Below are 20,685 nucleotides of genomic sequence, written 5' to 3'. Positions count from 1 at the left end.
TTCTCCTCGGGAACGGATAGGGGATAGATCCGTCCCCTAGGCACTGGTTCACCCGGCAGCAGATCTATGGCACAGTCCCATGGCCGGTGTGGAGGCAGCTTGGAGGCCCGCTTCGGGCAGAAAACATCACTGAAGGGGGCATAGCACTGGGGTATGGAGATGGATTGGTTGACGACAGGGCTTTCAATAGAGGTGGTGTAGACTGGTAGTGATTCGGAAAGACGTTCCACGGGAACTGGACAGCCGGAGATACAGGATTGAAAGCAGGCTTCGCCCCACTTCAGGATTTCTCCAGTCTTCCAGGAGATTACCGGGTTATGCTGCTCCAACCACGGGCGCCCTAGGATGACGTCAGCGGTGGAATCCTCCAGAACCAGCAGATGAATGTTCTCATGATGAAGGAGTCCAGTTTGGAGAGAGATTGGACCCACGCAGTGGCGTACATACTTCTTGCTTAACGGCCTGCCGGTGATGGTGTGGATTTGGTAAGCGGCCGCCGTGGACGAGGTTGGGAGACTGAGTTGACGGCAGAGGGCGCCGGAGATGAAGTTGCCGGCTGACCCAGAATCTGGTTCTGGGGAGCTGACGTTCTCTGGCCGGCAGAGAGGAGAGGAGGAATGCGCCTGGCCCTGGTGCTCTTCTAAGCCTGACAGCATACGAGTGGCGAAGCGGATGGACAGCTGGATGAATCGCTCGAGGCCGATGGTATCCTCGTATGCAGCGAGATGCAACCGCACTCTGGGCTCCAATCCTTGGCGATAGGTAGTGAGAAGGGCCTGTTCATTCCATCCACTAGAGGCCGCCAGACTCCTGAACTGCAAGGCATAATCATTGACAGAAATATTCCCTTGTTTCAAGTTGTATAAACTCTCACCTATAGAGGAGTCCCAGGCAGGTTTGCCGAAAAACTTCCCGGATGTGTTCGATGAAGCTAGAATATGACTGGGTTACAGGATTATTCTGGGTCCAGAGAGAGTCTGCCCATTGTAAAGCCTTGCCTTGTAACTGGGAGATAATGAAACCTACCTTGGCTCGATCCGTAGGGTACGAGAGCGGTTGCATCTCCAGGACCAGTGAACACTGAAGCAAGAATCCGCTGCATTCCTCCGCCGAACCAGAGTAGGGCGCTGGCCGTGCCATGGGACTGGCGTGCATGGCAGGTGAAGGAGGGATGAAAGGATCCGCGGAAGTGCTCGCTGGTGGTGGTGATACAGGTGCTGACATAAGTGTACGGCGGAGTGCATCTACTAATTCCTGGAAGGGATCCGTGAGGCTCATGCTTGTGTCTCTCGGTGCTGGTCCGGTCATCTGTTACGGATCACTCGGAGACAGAGGAGTAACAGATGAAAGATGTAGTTTATTAAATGGACACAAGCAGAGGAGCGGGAAGTAAGGAGTGGATGGGTGCTGGGATCCGTGTCGGGAAGGAGGGTACCACACACATGCACCGTGGGGTCTTTGGGAGGATCTTGGAGGTAATCCTTGGAGAGAAGACGGAAGAAGAGACTTTGGAGGTTATCCTTGGAGAGAAGGTAAAGAGGAGTTAGTCCTAATAGTTAGCGCAGGAATAATCTTGTCGCGAACGTGACTGGACAATGACTGAGTGCGTGTGTGTGGCTTTTGTGGTGCTGAGGTGGATGAAGGTGATGCGGATCAGGTGGTGGTGATTAGTACTCAGGTGAGGGTGTGCGTCGTGATTGTGTGGAGGAGGAACCTGGCGTGTTTGTGACAAATGTATTATGCCCTATTCATTATTTTTTTTTTTTTAGAAATCTTGCACTTTTCTACGCCATTTCAAACAGTGTTTTTGTATTCAAATCAAGTGCTGTCCACTGCTGCACACATGCCACAGTATCAAGTATTGTCAAATCTCTGACGATACATCATCATAACAATGTATCGAACACAGTACTGTCATGAACTGCCTTTTTTATTGTTTTGTATTATATTTTTGTATTGCACATTAATCACAATTGTGTGGTGCTACACTACTGTTGAATCTAATATAGTCGACTAGGCACAGCATCAACTTTTAGTTTCAAGGGATCCCTTAAGATATCCTTTAGGATCTCCTTATGTGGGGGTGGAGTTTAGCCACACTATTACGTCATAAAGTGGTACAATCCACAACCTGTCGTTTTGGTAGATTAGCTTAAATATTAGCTGTTTTTTAGACTAACAAGAAAGTTTTGAGATCTGAAACTTACAGGATGTTTAATTCTACAATGATCTCTTATATCTCAAAAGATCAAGGGAATTTTGATTTCTCAATTCATGAGCCATGCCATGCTCACAATATGGACAGAACAAGATATGAAACTTACAACATGTATGCTACGTTTATACAATAAGACTGCCAACCATATTCTCATGAAAATGATATTGATGTCCTGTCTGTCCATATGTTTATCCATCTATAAGTCTACACATATCTGTCAAATACTACAAAAGTCTACTTATGAAAATATTGTATTTTGCATTTTTTGTAACGTAATAACAGTTTGTCTTAAAAGTTCATATGAATTTCCAAATGCTTTAGCAGATGTGTCTCTTTTGCTTTAATGGCTTCTTTATTCAGTGTCATAATTATCCTTTGTTTAAATGATTAAAAACTTTCTGTTTGATTTCTGGTTTAAATTAGATTTAAATTCCAGATTTTCAGTGAACCCCACTGTGCAGGTAGATGCAATATCTTACATAAATATTTTATTCACCCTTTCAGACATGCACAAGGTTTTTTTATTTATTATTATTATTATTATTTATTTAATTAATTAATTAATTAATTAATTATTATTATTATTTTTTTTTTACACTTAGCATCAGTTGCCTCTTATCGGAGCACTACAAAACCACACCCCTTATGTTTAATTGATTAGTTCTTTGCTCAGAACCTGTCACTCTAGGGTTTGAAAAGTATGCAAAAAGAAAGAAAAAAAAGACATGGAATCAACAGTAGTATGCTTGCAGAATCTGGCCCTCAGCAGGGGCCTCAGCACATCTGACACCCACAGGGTCTTCCTTCACACCTCTTGGACCACAACATTGTCTAAAAGTTCTAGTTTGTTTTCCTTTTTATATTTCATATTGCCATCTTTAAAACTCTTACTTTATATACAGTGATTAATTTATTTGCCATTGTTTTAAGCTGCAGTGTGAGGCTGATACTATGATGTAAGAAATCTGGCTATGTGAGACTATTCATACAGTTTTGCTATGAATTTGTAGTTGTGGTGAAAGTCAGAATGTTTTATCTGCTTTTAGAACAGGTTGTAAAGCTACATTCCTTCCATACTGTGCAGAGAACAGTAGAGAGGCAAATAGACATGTGGACTTCACCACAGGTCCTCCATCTGTGATAGCTTCTCTCTGGATCTTCTCCAGTGATCTCTGATAAGTGTGTTCCTGGGAGAAGTTTGCGGTGTTTTTCTTTTTTTATCTGCTCTACTGAGCCATCATCCTCTCAGCTTTCTGAATAATGTTGATGTCTTATGTCTCACCTTCATTATCCTGCTTTTTTCAAGATTAAAATAGTTTGTATATATGGTCTCATGTCATCAGTTAGTTTTTGTTACATATATTATAGCAAGATAATGTTAAAGGTCACCCAAAATAAAAAAAAGTCAGACTCTCATGTTTTTCCAATCCTGTAGGATTTTGTTTATTTTGGGAAACACACACACACTGTTACAAATGGGTGTAGTGCTAAACGAAAGAAAGTGCTAGAGGGGGATCGGGATGAAAAGATGAGTTTACTGACGAAGAAGATTAAGTAACATTTACATACAAGTCACATTTACATATATTCAGCTTAGACACATTTACATAACGATATCAACAACGATACATCAACAATCACGGACCAGGAGGAACTGAACAGAACGGGTATTTATACACACAGAAGGTAATGAGGGAACTGGAGACAGGTGGGAAATAATCAATTAACTAAAACAAGAAGAGGAAGGTGACCAAATAAGGGAACAAAAGTTCATTAACGTGACAGTTCGCCCCCTCCCGGAACGGTGTGTCCTCGCACCGCAAGAGGAATACCAGCGGAGGGAGGGTGGGGGTTCTGGAGGCGGGCGAGGAGCAGGCCTGGAGCAGGTGACGAGGGAGCATGGAGGTAGGGACCAGGGCGGAGTGGATGGAGGGAGGAGCCAGGGAGGAGCCCGGAGCAGGAGGAGCCAGATGGTCCACCAGAGACCAGCCAGGACGGAGATCCATGGTGGAGTCGACGGCGGGAGGAGCCATGGTGAAGTGGCCGAGGACACCAGGGGGCCGACAGGCGGAGACTGCACCGGTGGGTAAGGAGCCCAAGATGGAGCAGCACAGCCGCAGAGCCAGGGTGACGTCGAGGATCCGGAGGGCCTAGGTGGAGCAGAAGGCTCTGGCGACCACGGCGGAGGCGGGGTCCTGGAAGACCGCTGTGGAGCCGGAGTGACTGAGGATGATGATGGAACCAGAGGGAAGGAGGTGGTCGACAACTGACCAAGGTGGAGCCGGAGGGACGAGGGAGCCCGGTAGAGCAGGTGGGATGCCAGGCCACGGTGGAGACGAGGGAGCTAAGAGCCAAGGCGGAGCCACTGGGTCGAAGGACCGAGGAGGAGTCCAGGGCTCGGAGGCTGGAGGCGGAGACAGGGCCTTAACACGCCAAGGCAGAGCTGGAGACTGGCAGTCCAGCGGCGAACCATCGCGCCCAGATGGCACGGACTGAGGGTGAGCAGCGGGACTGACTGGCACCAGCAGGGATGACGATGAACTGGCTGGTCTAGGAGGAGGAGAGAGAGGAAGGATGGGAGGAAAGACAGGAGGATCAGGGCAGGACGGAACCAGCGGAAGTGGAGCAGAGGGACCGGCAGGTCCAGGAGGAGGTGGGAGAGGGAGGCTGGGAGGGAACACAGGAGACACAGAAGATTCAGAGCTGGACGGAACCAGCGGAGAAACAGAAAACTCAGGGCTGGGCGGAACCAGCGGAGAAACAGAAAACTCAGGGCTGGGCGGAACCAGCGGAGAAACAGAAAATTCAGAACCAGCGGAAATGGAGCATAGGAACTGACTGGAGGAGGTAGGAGTGGGAGACTGAGAGGGTATACAGGGGGATCAGGGCTGGACGGAACCAGCGGAGAAACAGGAAGATTAGGGATTACCTCCATAGACCAGTCCATTAAATCCATAAGTTGCTCCATATTTCCTGAGATCGCATACAGCTCACCCTCAGTCGCAGGAGTGTGGGCAGGGCTTTCCTCCACGCCCTCGATCTCCACTAGGACTCCCACAATGCACGGTGTTGCCGGCTCACACACCTGGTCAGTCGCGCTCTCGACGTCCTGAATTGGCTCGGGCTCTGCGGCTGCGGTGGGCTCTGGCTCGGGAGTGGGGCTTGATGGTTGCTGGCTGGTCTCTGGGTCGGGAGTGGGGCTGGAGATATCCTCTTCGGCGGTGCTGATGGTCCATGAAGATCCATTTTTCTCCAGCACCCACTCCACGAAAGCGGCAAAATCCTCTCGGGGACCGTTCGCTGGTAGGCGTGCCTTACTCCGCTCGCTCAGGCCGGTGTAGAAAAAGTTGGAGAGCGAGCGGTCGGGGAAGTGGGTAAGGCACGCCAGATCGAGAAAGTCCCTGGTATGGTCCTCCAGCGAACGGTCCAGTTGCTCCAGACATAGGAGACGGACTGCTGGGATGGCCATTCCGGCAGAGGGAGGAAAACTAAAATAAAAAACCAAAAAGAAAGAAAAACGCAGCTAAAATAAACTATACTGTTTTGGTCCGTGATTCTGTTACAAATAGGTGTAGTGCTAAACGAAAGAAAGTGCTAGAGGGGGATCGGGATGAAAAGATGAGTTTACTGACGATAACAAAGAAAATTAAGTTACATTTACATACAAGTCACATTTACACAAGGGCGTAACTTTGGGTCTACCATTGGGGGGGTTAAACTCGCGGCATATTTATTTATTTATTAATTTATTGTATTATTTTCTTGTGTAAAAGGTAACATGCTAATTTGCATAATTTAATTATGCAATCCCCCCAAAAACGGGTGACTGTATTGGAGCAAACAGCAGTTACAATTCAGTGACATTGGTTCTACACAGTCCCTGGCACCCTCTGGCTTTACCTCATAGGACACTGGCAAACGAACATCTAGCCAGCCAACTCCAGTCAACAAAACAAATCATCAGCTAACTCAGTGTTTCTCAAACTTTTCTGCCATTCCCCACTTCAGAGGTAGGAAAGGGTTTCGAGCCCCACCTGTCCCCAATCACCCCAACAAAATGTTAATAAACTAGGCTTTAAGTTTAACTGTTAAAATGTATTTTATTAACATCACATTTTAAAAACTTAACATCAAATAACAGCATTAAAAATTTTCAAATAAAGAAAATGAAAGTGCAATTATATTATCACTTTGCATGAAATAAGACTCAAAATTAGATTAAAAAATAATAATAATTGTGTTTGCATTTAGCCTCTGATAACATCAATACAAGTGTGGACTAACATTAACCTAGTTGTGCTTTGATTCATTTTGACACTTTGCAAAATCCATGCAAAAAGAACAACAAAAAAACAAACAAACAAACAAAAATAAAAATAATCTCAAATTGAACCAGAGATGGTAAATTCCTAATAATGTACGTATTTTTTTAGGTATTTTAATAAGATAGATACCTAAAATACGTTGCGCATACAGCTCAAGTAATGCGATCGTTATAAAGGTGTTTGAACAACAAAACACATCCACATATTTGACAATCGGAATATCAGATATATCCTGCTATAGCTAACACATTTGTGAAATTTTGAATAAAAAAGGAAATAAAAGCAGATCATCAGTCATTCAGCACTATTGTGGCTACGGTGTGACAAGCAATGAATGGCGCGTCTCCATGGGAACCATAAAGCGATACTACGATCAATAATGGTAGCCTTGAAATACTTTTAAACTTACGTGTGAAGAGGTTAAGTAACGTCAAGGCTTACATTTAAATGTGTCTTTGTTTTGAGTGTATGGTCAATAAATAAAGGAATTAAAAAGATGGGCACAAAACCTGTTTGTCATGTTTCTATTCCCCACACTTTGAGAAATGCTGAGCTAACTTAACAGCTAACTTAAGGGTACCTCCGTTTGGTCAGGATTTTTTTAAGGGTACCTCCGTTTTTTTCTTTTTTCTTTTTTTTTGGCTGGTGTCGACAAACAATGAAAAATCGTTGTCTGGCTGCCTTTCAGTGTCCTTTTCATCTTTCCGTCAGCTTTCTCCAACCATTCATCCCATCGACTGCACAAAATAGTGAACAAACTTGGTACAGAAAGAGGGTTGGGTAATACCAGAGACTTTGGTAATACCAAATCGGTGCGGTGGGCGGGGGGTACATTACAGATTATTTAAAATATGATACTATCTTTCTTGCTGGCAAATGAAATTAATAAAGAAAATGAACAAAAGTATTCATTCTGAATATTTCATATCTATTTTAATCTGAATGATGTGATGATATTGGGGGGGTTATATTAGCTGGATCTGATTTTTGGGGGGGTCATGACCCCCGTAACCCCCGTGCAAATTACGCGCATGCATTTACATATATTCAGCTTAGACACATTTACATAATGATATCAACAACGATACATCAACAATCACGGACCAGGAGAAACTGAACAGAACGGGAATTTATAGACACAGAAGGTAATGAGGGAACTGGAGACAGGTGGGGAATAATCAATTAACTAAAACAAGAAGAGGAAGGTGACCAAATAAGGGAACGAAAGTTCATTAACGTGACACACACACAAAGTTTTTTTGCACTTGCGAAAGTTATCCCTAGGTCATTCTAATCCACAAGCAAACATAATTCTGGGTTATGTTGTTTCATGTTTCACACTGCTTTTGATTTACTCAGAGGATAATAATTAATCATGGGTGTTCATAAATTGTATTTTAACACTGTAACTCCAGGTACTTATTGCATATTTGGGCTATCAGTGTCATTGATTGGACATGCATCACACAACCTGTTTACATAATGGCTCTAGCATTGAACATCCTGATAATATATATTGCTGATTTTTTTATTATTATTGTTATTATTTTTTCCCTGAGTAGGCTTTTTGGACTACAAAGGTAATAATAAAATTCTAATCTTCACTGACTTTTTTTCTGTCCCCATATGATATTATTTTCTTTCAAATGCTGAAACAACTGTTTACACAATGTGCAGTGATTCTGTGACTGTCCGAAACATGTAAATATGAGGTACAGTACAAGATCAATTAAGAGGGTTTTATAACCTCGGGTGATACCCATTGATAACCCCGCTAAACTACAAGTGAGAAATGTTTTGTTACCCAGGTTTAAACGTGTGATTTAGAATGATGTTAACCTGGTATGAAGCAGAGTTTGAAAAGCCCTAAAGAGAAGTTTAACAGAACTGAATGCAAATTAGGGTTGGGCGATGTCCCTTAAATTGGCAGTTGACGATGTTTAGAGTAAAACATCGGGATGGACGATGATATCGTTGGGGGGGGATGGGGGGGTATTTTTTATTTTTCGTTATTATATAATTAGTATTCGTTTTTTTTTATTTATTAATTTATTTATTTTATTTCCCAATTAATGACTCATCCGAGATTTCCAATAGGTTGCACGTAAGGGGGAAAAAAAGTAGCGTCCTTACACTTAAAAAGAGTTGTGCACTTTTTAATATATTTTCAATATATCTTTTTACATATTTTTTTTTTCTTCTTAAAAACTATAATTTCGTCATCCGGGCTTTTCAATAGGTTGCACGTGTGGGAAAAAAGTAGCGTCCTTCCACTTAAAGAGTTGATACAATGGCGTTGGTATTGGTTGCTAAAAAGGGTACTACTTCGCCTATATGGCAATTTTTTGGATTTAGACCTGATGAGAGTGGGCAGCCAAGGGACCTGACTGAAGCTGTGTGCAAGATCTGCTCATGTGTGATCCGCGCAAAAGATGGGAAAACGACCAATCTTCATGACCACTTGCGTGTTCGCCATCCAGCAGAATATGCCACCTTGCCTGCACGTGCTGGACCTAGCAAAAAAGCTAGCCAGGGCCAGCAGACGATAACTGGGGCTTTTGCAAAAGGCACTAAATATAAAACCGACAGTGACAGATGGAGGCAGTTGACAGATGCGGTAACTCGCTTCCTGGCCAAAGAAATGGTTTCGTTCAATACAGTGGAGAAGCCGTCGTTCAAGGCCATGCTGCATACCTTTGATAAACAGTATGAGCTGCCAGGTCGGAAATATTTCTCAAAGACGGCTATCCCAAACCTTTTCAACGAGGTTAGAAGTAACATCACGAAAAAGCTGGGTGATGTAGAATATTTGGCCCTGACAACGGACATGTGGTCCAGCTGCAATATGATGCCCTACATGTCAGTGACAGTGCATTATGTAAATAAAGAGTGGACACTGCAGTCCAAATGCTTACAAACTTGTTTCATGCCCGAAAGCCATACAGCAGATAATTTGGAAGATGCACTGCGCGAGGCAATTAATGATTGGAAACTACAGGAGAAACAAATTGCCTGTATAACTACCGACAATGGGGCGAATATTGTTGCAGCCATCCGGCAGTTGAAATGGCCATGGTTAAGTTGCTTTGGGCACAACTTGAACCTGGCCATAAACAACTCGCTTGCACAACAGAGGGCCAGCACAGACCGAGCTTTCGGGGTTTGCCGGGCAGTCAACACTGCGTTTTCGCACAGCTGGCTATGGCGACGTGAACTGCAGAAAGCACAAGTGGAAATGAAACTCCCTGAGCACTCACTGATCACGGTAATTTTTAAAACCGTTATCTAACAACGAACAAATTATTTAAAAACTATTTTTAAAAAAATGTAAAAAAAAAAAAAAAAAAAAAAAATATTGTTTGAATTATTTAATATGTATTTTATTATTTACTGCATCTTTACTGACAGGACTGTGCAACACGATGGGGCTCAAAACAGCAAATGGTGGAGAGAATGCTGGAGCAGGAGCAAGCCATCAAACGTGTGTTTGCCCAAGACAAAAGCCGCCGCCCACACCCCCAGCTGACATGGCAAGATATAAGTGTTCTGGAATCTGTGAACAACGCGCTGAAGCCAGTAGCGGACTTCACAGACATTCTCTCTGGAGAAAATTACGTAACTGTGTCCTCACTGCTGCCCATGTTGGCCCATTTAGAAGGTGTCCTGGAGGAGTCAGGTGATGATTCTAAACTGACAGCCGACCTGAAGCGTGTCATCCTGGAGCAGATGGAAGGCAGATATGGGGATGACACCATCCAGAGGATGATGCGTAAAGCAACACTGCTTGACCAGAGGTACCGAGGGGACCATATGAAACCTCCCGAACTTCATTCTACAAAATCTGAAATAGTGGAAGAGATTGTGAAAGAGATTGATCTGTCGCTGCCAAGGCCAACACCAGGTCCATCACATGCTGGAAAAGATGGAGAGGAACCAGATGCCGGCGTCGCCACCGTGCCTAAGAAAAAAAAGTGGTCTTTAGGCAGCCTTCTTGCGAAGAGAGCAGTCACAGCAGCTGCAGCCACGCTCACTGATGAGCAAAAGGTCGAGTCGGAAATGACCATTTACCTGCAGGAAATGGCCATCGATGGGGAAGAGGACCAACTGACTTGGTGGAAAACGAACGAAAAAAGGTTTCCGTTCATGGCCAGATTAGCACGGAAATATCTGTGCATATGTGCTACCAGTACTCCATCAGAGCGGGTCTTCAGCACAATGGGAAGTGTAGTTACTCCAATTCGCAGCTTATTAAAACCAGACAAAGTGAGCATGTTGGTATTTCTGGCCAGAAACATCGAAATTTAATCATGGTCTATGTATGTAAATCCCGCGTTTCCGTCTGAGTGTTGTTCCCGTTTTCTTGTTCTTTGTTGTTCTTCTGTGTTTTAATAAATTTGTGTTATCTGAATTACCTTCATTCTTTCATTTTATTTGACATCATGGTCAAGGAAAATTGTCTTTAAAGGTATTTATTAACCAGACAAAAGTTAATTGACGTTCGCTGAATTCTGGGTTTAAACTGCCGCTTCAGTGCAGTAAAGCCACACATCTAACAATGAGCACGATCTCCCGAGACACTACAATAGGATACTAATAATTCATTAATAAGGCCTGTTTTCTTGTACAAAATTAAAAATAAATGTACAGTGTTTAACATGTAAAAAAAGACAAGATTCTAACAATGTCAAGATCAAATGTCTCACACCGTATTTTCACATACTAACACACGTCACGTCTCTGGCATAGACTACAGTGAGTATTTAAAATAGCATATATGCATTAGTAATATTCTCAATTTAATTTACAGAGCAATTCCTGCAAAGATTTTAGATTAACTATAGTCTATAGAAGAGACTAGGATTAGTGTGTGTATTTTTTACAGTCTATGGTCTCGACTCGCAGCAGGGCGGGGGCGTGGCATCACGATGGTGTCTCTCCATCGTGATGTCAGTCAGCCATCACGATGGACGGTGATATCGTCCATCGGCACAACCCTAATGCAAATGGATTGAGCTATACTGCAAAATTCAAAAAGAGGTATAAATAATTAGCAAAGAACTATCATAAATGTTGTCCATCCATACAACTATATTCAAAGTCTTCTACACCTTTTCTCCGACACAGCCTTATTGTTCGCCCCTTGCACACATTGCAGGAACTCACAATGTAAGAATAAAATTTAGTATTCAATAAAAGTCAGTTAAAAAGTCTCTTGTGCTGTTTCTTGCTGTATGTAGCACCTGCTCCTCTGCACTTCCTTCATAAGAGTCCCGGTCAGCTGAAGTTTTTAACACATCTATAATACCTGCTAATTTCAGAGTGATTAAAAAAATGTAACAATTTAAATCAGCTTCACAAAAAAGCTGTTATTAAAAATAAATAAATACATTCTGCAGATAAAAAAAAACTGCAGTATGTTGGACTGACAGCAGACCTGCGGCCTGTAAGCAAGTGTCATTGCTAATTTCATATGTAAAGATTTTCTTTAAAAACGTCTCAGGTTACTTATGTAATCATGGTTCCCCTGAGTAGAGAACGAGACACTGCGTCCTCTAGGGATTGCTATGGGGAACACCTCATCATGACCCGTGTCTAAAGCATACATTGAAAACCACCAACAATATTTTAGCCGACAACAGCCCATGACGTCACTACCGGTGAGACTATAGTATAATTTGGAGTCTCGTTCCCTACTCAGGTAACCGTGGTTACATCTGTAACCTGAGACGTTCCCTTTCAAGTGAACTTCAAATAGTGTCCTCTAGGGGTCGCTATGGGGAACAGTATACCCATGCCACCATGCTGAGGGGAGTGCAGGCCAGAACCACGGAGAGCAGTAAGTACCAACTCTACCATTTCCATGGGAGTTGCCCCTGGGACGTTTGACAGCTGTCCGTGACATTATCCCTTACGGCCAAAGGCCTAGGCTACATACCCAAACTTACCTGTTAGGGCCAGACTCCTTAGCCCAGGGTAGAGCTCAAGGCTTGGAATCAAGAATAGATTCCTTTAAAGGGATAAACCAAGAACCTAGCATCATACTAAGTCTTGGCCTGTCACACAGGGGCTACCACTTGCTGTCGCATAAGCTTGCTGAAGGAACTGTCTCAACAGATCCCTAGTAGCAACACCCTGTTTAAATAGTTATCTTGAGGATACATAGGTGGAGTGGCGCTCAAGATAAACAGGGCTTTTACCAGCTCAAGAAAGGATACAAAGCAACCGCGCAAAGCCCTTACCATATAGGTTTTTAGAAAAGAACGCAGAGTACAAGCATGCGAACTTACCACAGCGTGGATTGCTGGAGTGCTGGAGTGGCTAGCAGTAAATATCTAGCCGAGGGGAGGGGCAAACACCCAGCTCTCAAATGAGAGAGGATCTTGACCTTCTGCATGTACCAACGCTGGAACAGCTAGCAGTAATTTACATATCTGAGGGAGCAACACACCCAGTTCTCACTGAGAGAGGGGGCTCAACCTACAGCTTGTTCCAATGCTGGAACTGCTAACAGTAGGTTACCTAGCTGAGGGAGCATAAACCCAGCTTCTCAATGAGAGAGGGGGCTCAACCTACAGCATGATTGTTAGAGTCAGAAGGTTAAGCGTACTGCAAGCTAGCCAAAAACTCAACGCATCAGAGAGGCGGAGGAAAGGCCTAGTTCACCTGATGTTGCTGGTTCCAGGTGCTCTGGAAAAATGGAGAACTTAACTCTCACAAGAGAGGAGAACTACAAATTAAAAAATGAGTGGCGCGCTCATAGGCAAACCTTTTGGTAAAAGGGGAATGCTGCTAAACTACCACAAGAACAGCCCACGGAGCGAGGTATTCAACTTCTCAAAAGGGGAGAGAACTCAAGCTCCCAATGTTGTGGAGTGGAGCCCAAGGTACCAGGGTTTAACCAACTCAGAGAAAGGGAACAAAGCTAATACGTGTAGCCCTTACTGTACAGGATTTTAGAAAGTGCGCAGAGTCTTGCGTGCACACTCACCACTTATGTAGATTTTAGAAAGTGCGCAAAGTGCTCAGTGTACACACTTACAACTTACGTGGATTTTAAAAGAATGTAATGCAGGAAGTTCCCACCTAACCTCGATCAGGTGGAGAGCTGGTAGTAATAAGAGAATTAGGAAGGGAAATGTGAAGACAAGCAACACCTGCACCACTCACCGGTTCTGAGCTCCTCTGCGGTAATCGAGATCAGTGAGTGGTGCAGGTGTCGCTCATCTTCAGTTACTCCACCAGCCTAACTCTGTTCCCACGGCTCTCGGCCCCGCCCCACTCATCACATACCCCCATCGCCCCGTGCATGCCTGGGGCTACTCCCAGGACTCTGCCCCTCCTCTCTCACACACCCACTCCTGTCGGGAGCCCGGTGAAGAGCGGCGATTTAGGATGGGGTGCCGATGATAATTAGGGGGGAGGCTGCTGACTCGTCACTATATATATATATATTTGAGGAGAGGGGGCACAGCAATACAATCCTGCTTAGGGCACCCATTTGGCCAGCACACACACACACACACACACACACACAACATATATGTGTGTGTGTGTGTGTGTGTGTGTGATCTTAAATCAACATTTAAGAACATTAAAAACTTTTGAATGGGGTCATTTTCATTAATTCAGTTATAATTTTGTTAGTTATAAATAGCTTATTCAAGATAGTACTAAATGGAAATTAACATGCAATTTTCATGATCCCTCTTATTTAGTTAAAATTATGAACATTCCACAAGGGCTATGTAAACTTATGTGCACAACTGTATATAGGTATACATACATACAGGTGTATATATAACCCATGAACTATCAACATATTGTAGCATAGGAAACATTATACACTTCACCTTTAAAATCCCATTGTTGGTGTCACTTCCTGTATATTTTTCTATATTAAATTGCAGTGTGGGTAATCACTGAGTGCCATTAATCAGCTAATGTAAAACATACACCTACATTATTTTTTACAATTATTTCTTAGTGATACCCCAGATCACTGTTAAATAGAAAGTAAAACTAATGAATACCATGAAACTGTCATAGATTCAAGATGTGTAATTGAGGCTGAAACAACTGGTGAATCCATACTAACTGCCCAGATGGTGTGTACACACCCATCCACCCTGCCTAGCACATGAAACGGTGTGAGTTGCCAACTGATGAGTCCACCAGTGACTGGAAGGAATGGTGGGCTGGACCACTTTAAATGTCACGTCTGGGCTGCTAATTTCAAGATTATTTGCACTTTTTTGTTGGTGTGATTATAATATATGCTGATTTATGCAAGTGGTAAGATACAGCAACTGAAATGTAATGCAGAGTTGTTTAAATGAGCATCATGTAATGTTATTTGATTTGTTTTCCAGGGAAAGTAAGTGGGAAGGGCACAGAGAGTTTGCCACATCACAGGGATGTTCCAGAAAGTTCCAGCCACTGTCTGCCCTGCCAAGAAGGCTGTGATTTTTGCAAGGACGATGTGCCCTGTGTGGCCCGGGGTGACAGCACCCTGCGTATGGTGGTGCTCTCCTTCCAGGGCTTGTGCATGCTGGTGGATTTCATCAGTATGGTGCTGCTCTACCATTTCCGCAGGAACAAGGTGAGCATGTGCTGCCAGAGGGAGCTAATTAAGATAGCAACTGTTCCCATGAAGCATATCCTGTTGTTACTGACACCGGGATGTTTCCATGCTGAATTACATTACAATTAGTCACTAGAACTTCGAGTGTACAGTATTCTATGTGTTAGGTGACATTTAATTCCTTGTTAAATTAGAAACAAAATGGCTTTGACATACAATATATTTTTAAGAAGTTGCAAGTGTGATCTAGGTTATGCTATGTTATATGGAATAAAATCACTGTCAAAAGTAATCGTACGTAATTCAAAACATTTGTGTGTAATTTTAATATACTCGTGCGTAATTTAAAACTATTGTACGTAATTCAGTTTTTTTTCAGAGTTGGATTCCAAAATCTACGGCCACGACAGTTTACAGATACGCGATTTTGTGTGTTTTTTTAGAGTACAACTCTAAAATGTACAACTGTGACAGTTTACAGACACAGCGCTTGTTTTCACAATAGCTCTGTTACACACACGACATGCGAATTACGACTACAAAGTGCGGTGTGCGAAACGACTGTCAAAATACGTCATCAAGGTCACAGGCATTACTATCCGAGGGAAGATGAATCGATTCAACGAAGTGCGCATGCGCCCCACCAAAGTTTTAAACCACTGGCGCCGAAATGGCGGATCAGCAGCCAATCGCTCACACACCTCATCTCAGGTAAGTTAATTGTTATTATTTTTTTTTTTAATCTGACATGTTTAAGCAGGGGTCATCAAACTTGTTCCAGGCGGTCATGAGGTCGAAGCTAAACTCTGAAGGACACGGGCCCTCCAGGACCGAACTTGACGACCCCTGTTTTTAAGGGTTAACGTTAGTTATAACTAATAACCGAGAGTAGCAATATTACAGAGATAGTATAGTAGGTAAGATAAGCTCTCAGAGTACATGTAACGTTAGGTGCTTAAAGAAGACAGTTGTTTAGGAGGTCATCGCTGCAGCCTGTAGCGCGATGATATAGGGTTACATAAAAGAATGAACAATTTTAAGTGTTGACTTCCTAACAGCCGTGTTACGTGCACTGTACGTTAATACACAGGTCATGCTATATAAGTGTTCACTGTTTAAGTATTGAAGTCATATTTCATTTATCACTAATAGTCTAGTCAATCTAGGAAAAAAAGGTTGAACAAATTGCAACAGAAGCAGACTGATTTTGTATCAATATGTACAAAACATTGGGTCTAGCCAGGTGAAAATGTCTTGTTAAATTATGTTGACAAATAACAGTAAAATACTTGATATTAAGATCTGAGTGGAACCCATTTAGGCTACCCATGAGCATTAATACAGAGAGGCAGGAAGAAGTACTTTGGTTCCTACTTAGTCTGGTTCCTTTATTAATTTTTAAGAGATTATACTTGGGGCTGTTTCTGGGGGACGAGTCTGAGGCAAGAACATGAGACAATAGTAAGGAGAATGCAGAAGACAAAAGGTAGGCAAAATAAAAAGTAAATCCCCAGAAACACTCCCACGGACCCAACCCCAAACCCCATCTCTGCATTAGTAATTAATAAAGGCTGGTTTCTAAAGTACTTCTTCCTGCCTCTCTGTATTAATGCTCATGGGTAGCCTAAATGGGTTCCATTCAGACCTTAATATTTAGTATTTTACTGTTATCAACAAGATTGAACAAGACATTTTCACCTGGCTATACCCAATGTTTAGATCTGTTGTGGTATTTATGCAAATTAGCACATACATTTATTTAAACCATTGATTTATCTCTATCAACATAATCACACACAATATTGTAGTAACAAGGTGTTGTAATCTTTATTTGCTGGAAAATGACAATCAGTCAAGTTTGTGTTTTAAGCACATCTGACACATCCCTAAACCTGAAATGTAAAGCAGAACGTGCTCCACTGGCAGGTTATTGTAGAATATGTAAGCACACTGCCATATGCATAACTTATTTTTGCACTGTTAATCAATTTTACATTTTCAGTGCAGGTTAATGTAAGGAAGATACTGTACTACAGGTATTTAAATCCTTTTAGTATGTACTCCACTTCTTCACTGCCTGACCATCATCTTGTTTATGCAGTTCAATGTTTTTATTATTTTTTATATCTAAAGCACCTTGTTCAGTAAGTATTTAGATGTTTTTCATATCTGTCACGGTCTTAGCATGATCTGTTTCTGTTGTTCTGATGAAGGAAGCTTGTGTTGGGGAGGATTCAGTGTCTGTTGAGGCACATGTGAATGTGCTACAAAGTGAGTTTCAGAAACACATTGACTGTCAGAGACCACACGACAGGAACATGCTCCTGGAGACGTTGAGAAAGCACGGAATGAATGTCTGTGGAGGATGTACTCAAAAAATACACATACTTCAGGACACCTGCTGGAGTGAGTATATTTAAAAAAAAACTTATCAACTGTAAAATATCTTGTTTCAAATCTTTTCAGGTAATATTTCATTCTTCTGTACCCTTTTAGCCCATCTGTTAAAAATTTAAAGCAATAGTTTTAGAAAACAATGTAAGATTTATCAATGTATACAAGAACATGAAATGCATGGTATATTGTGAACCTTATACATTAGCTTCTGATTGTATCTGCAGTTCTGCAGTGTATGTAGCTACACCGTCTGAGCCAAAGAGAATGCAACAGAATCTGATGAATCTGAAAAGTGTTTTCTTTTTTTCTCTTTATTTTTATTATTATTATTATTGTTGTCATTATTCTTTTTATTTATTTTATGAAAGGGGGACCCGGCTACACCTTTCCTACCATACACCTGATGGATACTGACTGTAAAATGTCAATCATAGGAGGAGCGCTCAGTGTGGTGACAGAAGATGGAATAGATGTGTGTCAGTGGACCAGCCTTGATGAAGCCTTCATAACAGCCTTGTGGATGTGTTTTGTGTTCAACATTGCATATCCACCACACCTGAGAAAGACACTGACTTTCCTTCAGAGGCACATTGTCAACATTAGAAGATGGAGACAAGCAGTGTCAGTAACGTTACTCTGAATGATTTGCCTCTTGTATTAGATCCTCATGCCTTGACTGTACCATCGCCCAAAGTGCACTCGAAGGATAGTCACTCTTTTGAAGTTAATCCAACATGCTGGAGTGGTACATGCACATGAACCAAATAGCTTGCTCTAATCTTTTTGTATTCTATCGGTTTTCTTTTTATTTATATTATTTAAAAGCCCTTGCTACGTGTACTGTTTTAAGCTAACTGAGACTTATTATAGCTCTTATATATCATTGCTCTTTTTGTTGTTTTTGATTGCTTCCACTTTGTTCTCATTTGTAAATCGATTTGAATAAAAGTGTCTGCTAAATGAATAAATGTAAATATTATTATAACCTGTGGTATAGATGAGTGCCAGTCAACTTATTCCTGATTCCATTCTTTTAGAAACCATGCACAGGAAGCATATGTACTTCTGGTACTCAGTGAAGAGTCAGTAGTACAGTTGTATTATAATATAATGGAGAAGGGTCTGGCTGCAAACTTGCAATCTCAAACACTTGCGCTTCTTTTTTTATTGGATATTTTATTCTACTTATTGGTTACTTCTTGTTTGAATCTCTCAACATTTGTTTTTCTCTTGTGTAGGGATGGTTGACTGGAAGTCTGTCAGTCCAGATGTGAGGAAGACATGCAGAGTGGAGCTGGAGCTCAGCAGATGTGTGATGGCTGTAGATACTGTGGTCTTGGAAAGAAGGGCATCTTCACAGCTGGATTCTGTTCTATGGACTGCTACTGCAGAATAAATGAATGAATGAGTGGTTTATCTATCTATCTATCTATCTATCTATCTATCTATCTATCTATCTATCTATCTATCTATCTATCTATCTATCTATCTATCTATCTATCTATCTATCTATCTATCTATCTTTTTACTTGAATTGGTGACTGAAACTGAAAGCTAAATAAATGTTTTAGTGGATAAAGCTGTGTCTGTTTGCTTAATTGGTTAATGTCACTTAAAACAAGGTTACTAAACTCTTCTGAGTAATTTTTAAATTTATTAGTTTTTATAAATTTTTACTAATTTTTCTTTATCAGGCAAAACCTAGTTTTCTAGTGTAACACTTAACAATAAAGTTTCATTTGTTGACTGATGTATTAACTGTAATTAACTATGAGTAATGCATTTGATACAGTATTTATTAAACTTAGTTAGTTTATAAAAATACAGCTGTACGTTGTTTGTTCTTGTTAGTTCACTAATGTTAACAAATACAGCTGACTTTAAATGACTTTAACTTAAGAACAGCAAGTGCGACTAAGCGTGTTAAGAGACGTTTGTATTCTCAAAAATAATTATAATGTGTTTTTGATTATTGATAAACTAAGACCTAAACGTGCGGTGGTGATTACGTCAGTAAGCCGTTTTGAAGGTACTTTCGAAAGTAATTTAAAATAATATTATTTACATCATTAACGCTGTTTTTACATTGGATATATTTCTATTGGTTTTATAGGATTATGTGTTTAATTTATCGCTTTCTATTAATCTATAGGCCAATAGCGATAAAGAGTATGACTCTTCGTTGAATCGATTCATCTTCCCTCGGATAGTAATGCCTGTGACCTTGATGACGTATTTTTGACAGTCGTTTTGCACACCGCACTTCGTAGTCGTAATTCGCATGTCGTGTGTGTAACAGAGCTATTGTGAAAACAAGCGCTGTGTCTGTAAACTGTCACAGTCGTACATTTTAGAGTTGTACTCTAAAAAAACACACAAAATCGCGTATCTGTAAACTGTCGTGGCCGTAGATTTTGGAATCCAACTCTGACAAAAAACTGAATTATGTACAATAATTTTAAATTACGCACTAGTATATTAAAATTACACACAAATGTTTTGAATTACGTACGATTACTTTTGACAGTGATTTTATTCCATAATGTTATACATGTCTGTGGCTACATTTCTACTAAATGATTTTACTGTGCTTCTTGCACGTTTCATGAAACATTCAAAGTGAAAGAACAGGCACTAAAAGTGCTGTAAATTTATCCAGAACAGATGACTGTGATTTGTTGGTTGTTGTCCGTATTGTGGCAGTTCGAAAGTTAAATGTTCAGTAACTGGTACTAAAAGCTTAATTGCGTTTAATATAACGTTCCACCTACACTCAGTTCCACCTACATTTATTTCAGATGTAAACTGCAGTACAAATGTATGTATAGGTACATTTTTGGAGTTTTGCAAAAAATGTAGTTAGAGGCACATATTTCCAATGAGCCTTGGTTTCGTCACCTTATAACATCTTTGTTTTCATCTGTCAACTCTGCTCAATTGAATGACTAATTAATTTCAAGATAATTGCAGAAGTACAATGATATACTAATCACTGCAGGTTGTCACTTTGCACTTTGATTTTACTTCCGGATTTAAGGCAGCATGCGAAGGAATGGTATACTTTAAGCTTATATGAGTTAATTAAGGAGATATTTAAGCCAGAGACAGGTTGAGACACAAGCAAGGTTGATATACCTGTAGGACAGAGAGGATGTAGTTTCTAA

At 41.5% G+C, this 20,685-nt stretch overlaps 1 protein-coding gene across 1 annotated transcript in view; it reads left to right on the top strand.

The window, feature by feature from the left end:
* Window positions 1-20,685, top strand: part of LOC132124024 (probable G-protein coupled receptor 158) — a 164,901-nt gene that overhangs the window by 69,664 nt on the left and 74,552 nt on the right. Inside the window, exon 4 of the mRNA XM_059534757.1 lies at window positions 14,913-15,142. Coding sequence (XP_059390740.1) covers window positions 14,913-15,142 — 230 coding nt within the window. The remainder of the gene's footprint in view (window positions 1-14,912; window positions 15,143-20,685) is intronic.

The sequence above is a fragment of the Carassius carassius genome, chromosome 42, assembly GCF_963082965.1.
Source record: "Carassius carassius chromosome 42, fCarCar2.1, whole genome shotgun sequence".
Taxonomy (NCBI): domain Eukaryota; kingdom Metazoa; phylum Chordata; class Actinopteri; order Cypriniformes; family Cyprinidae; genus Carassius; species Carassius carassius.
This window is presented reverse-complemented; position numbering and strand designations above follow the sequence as displayed.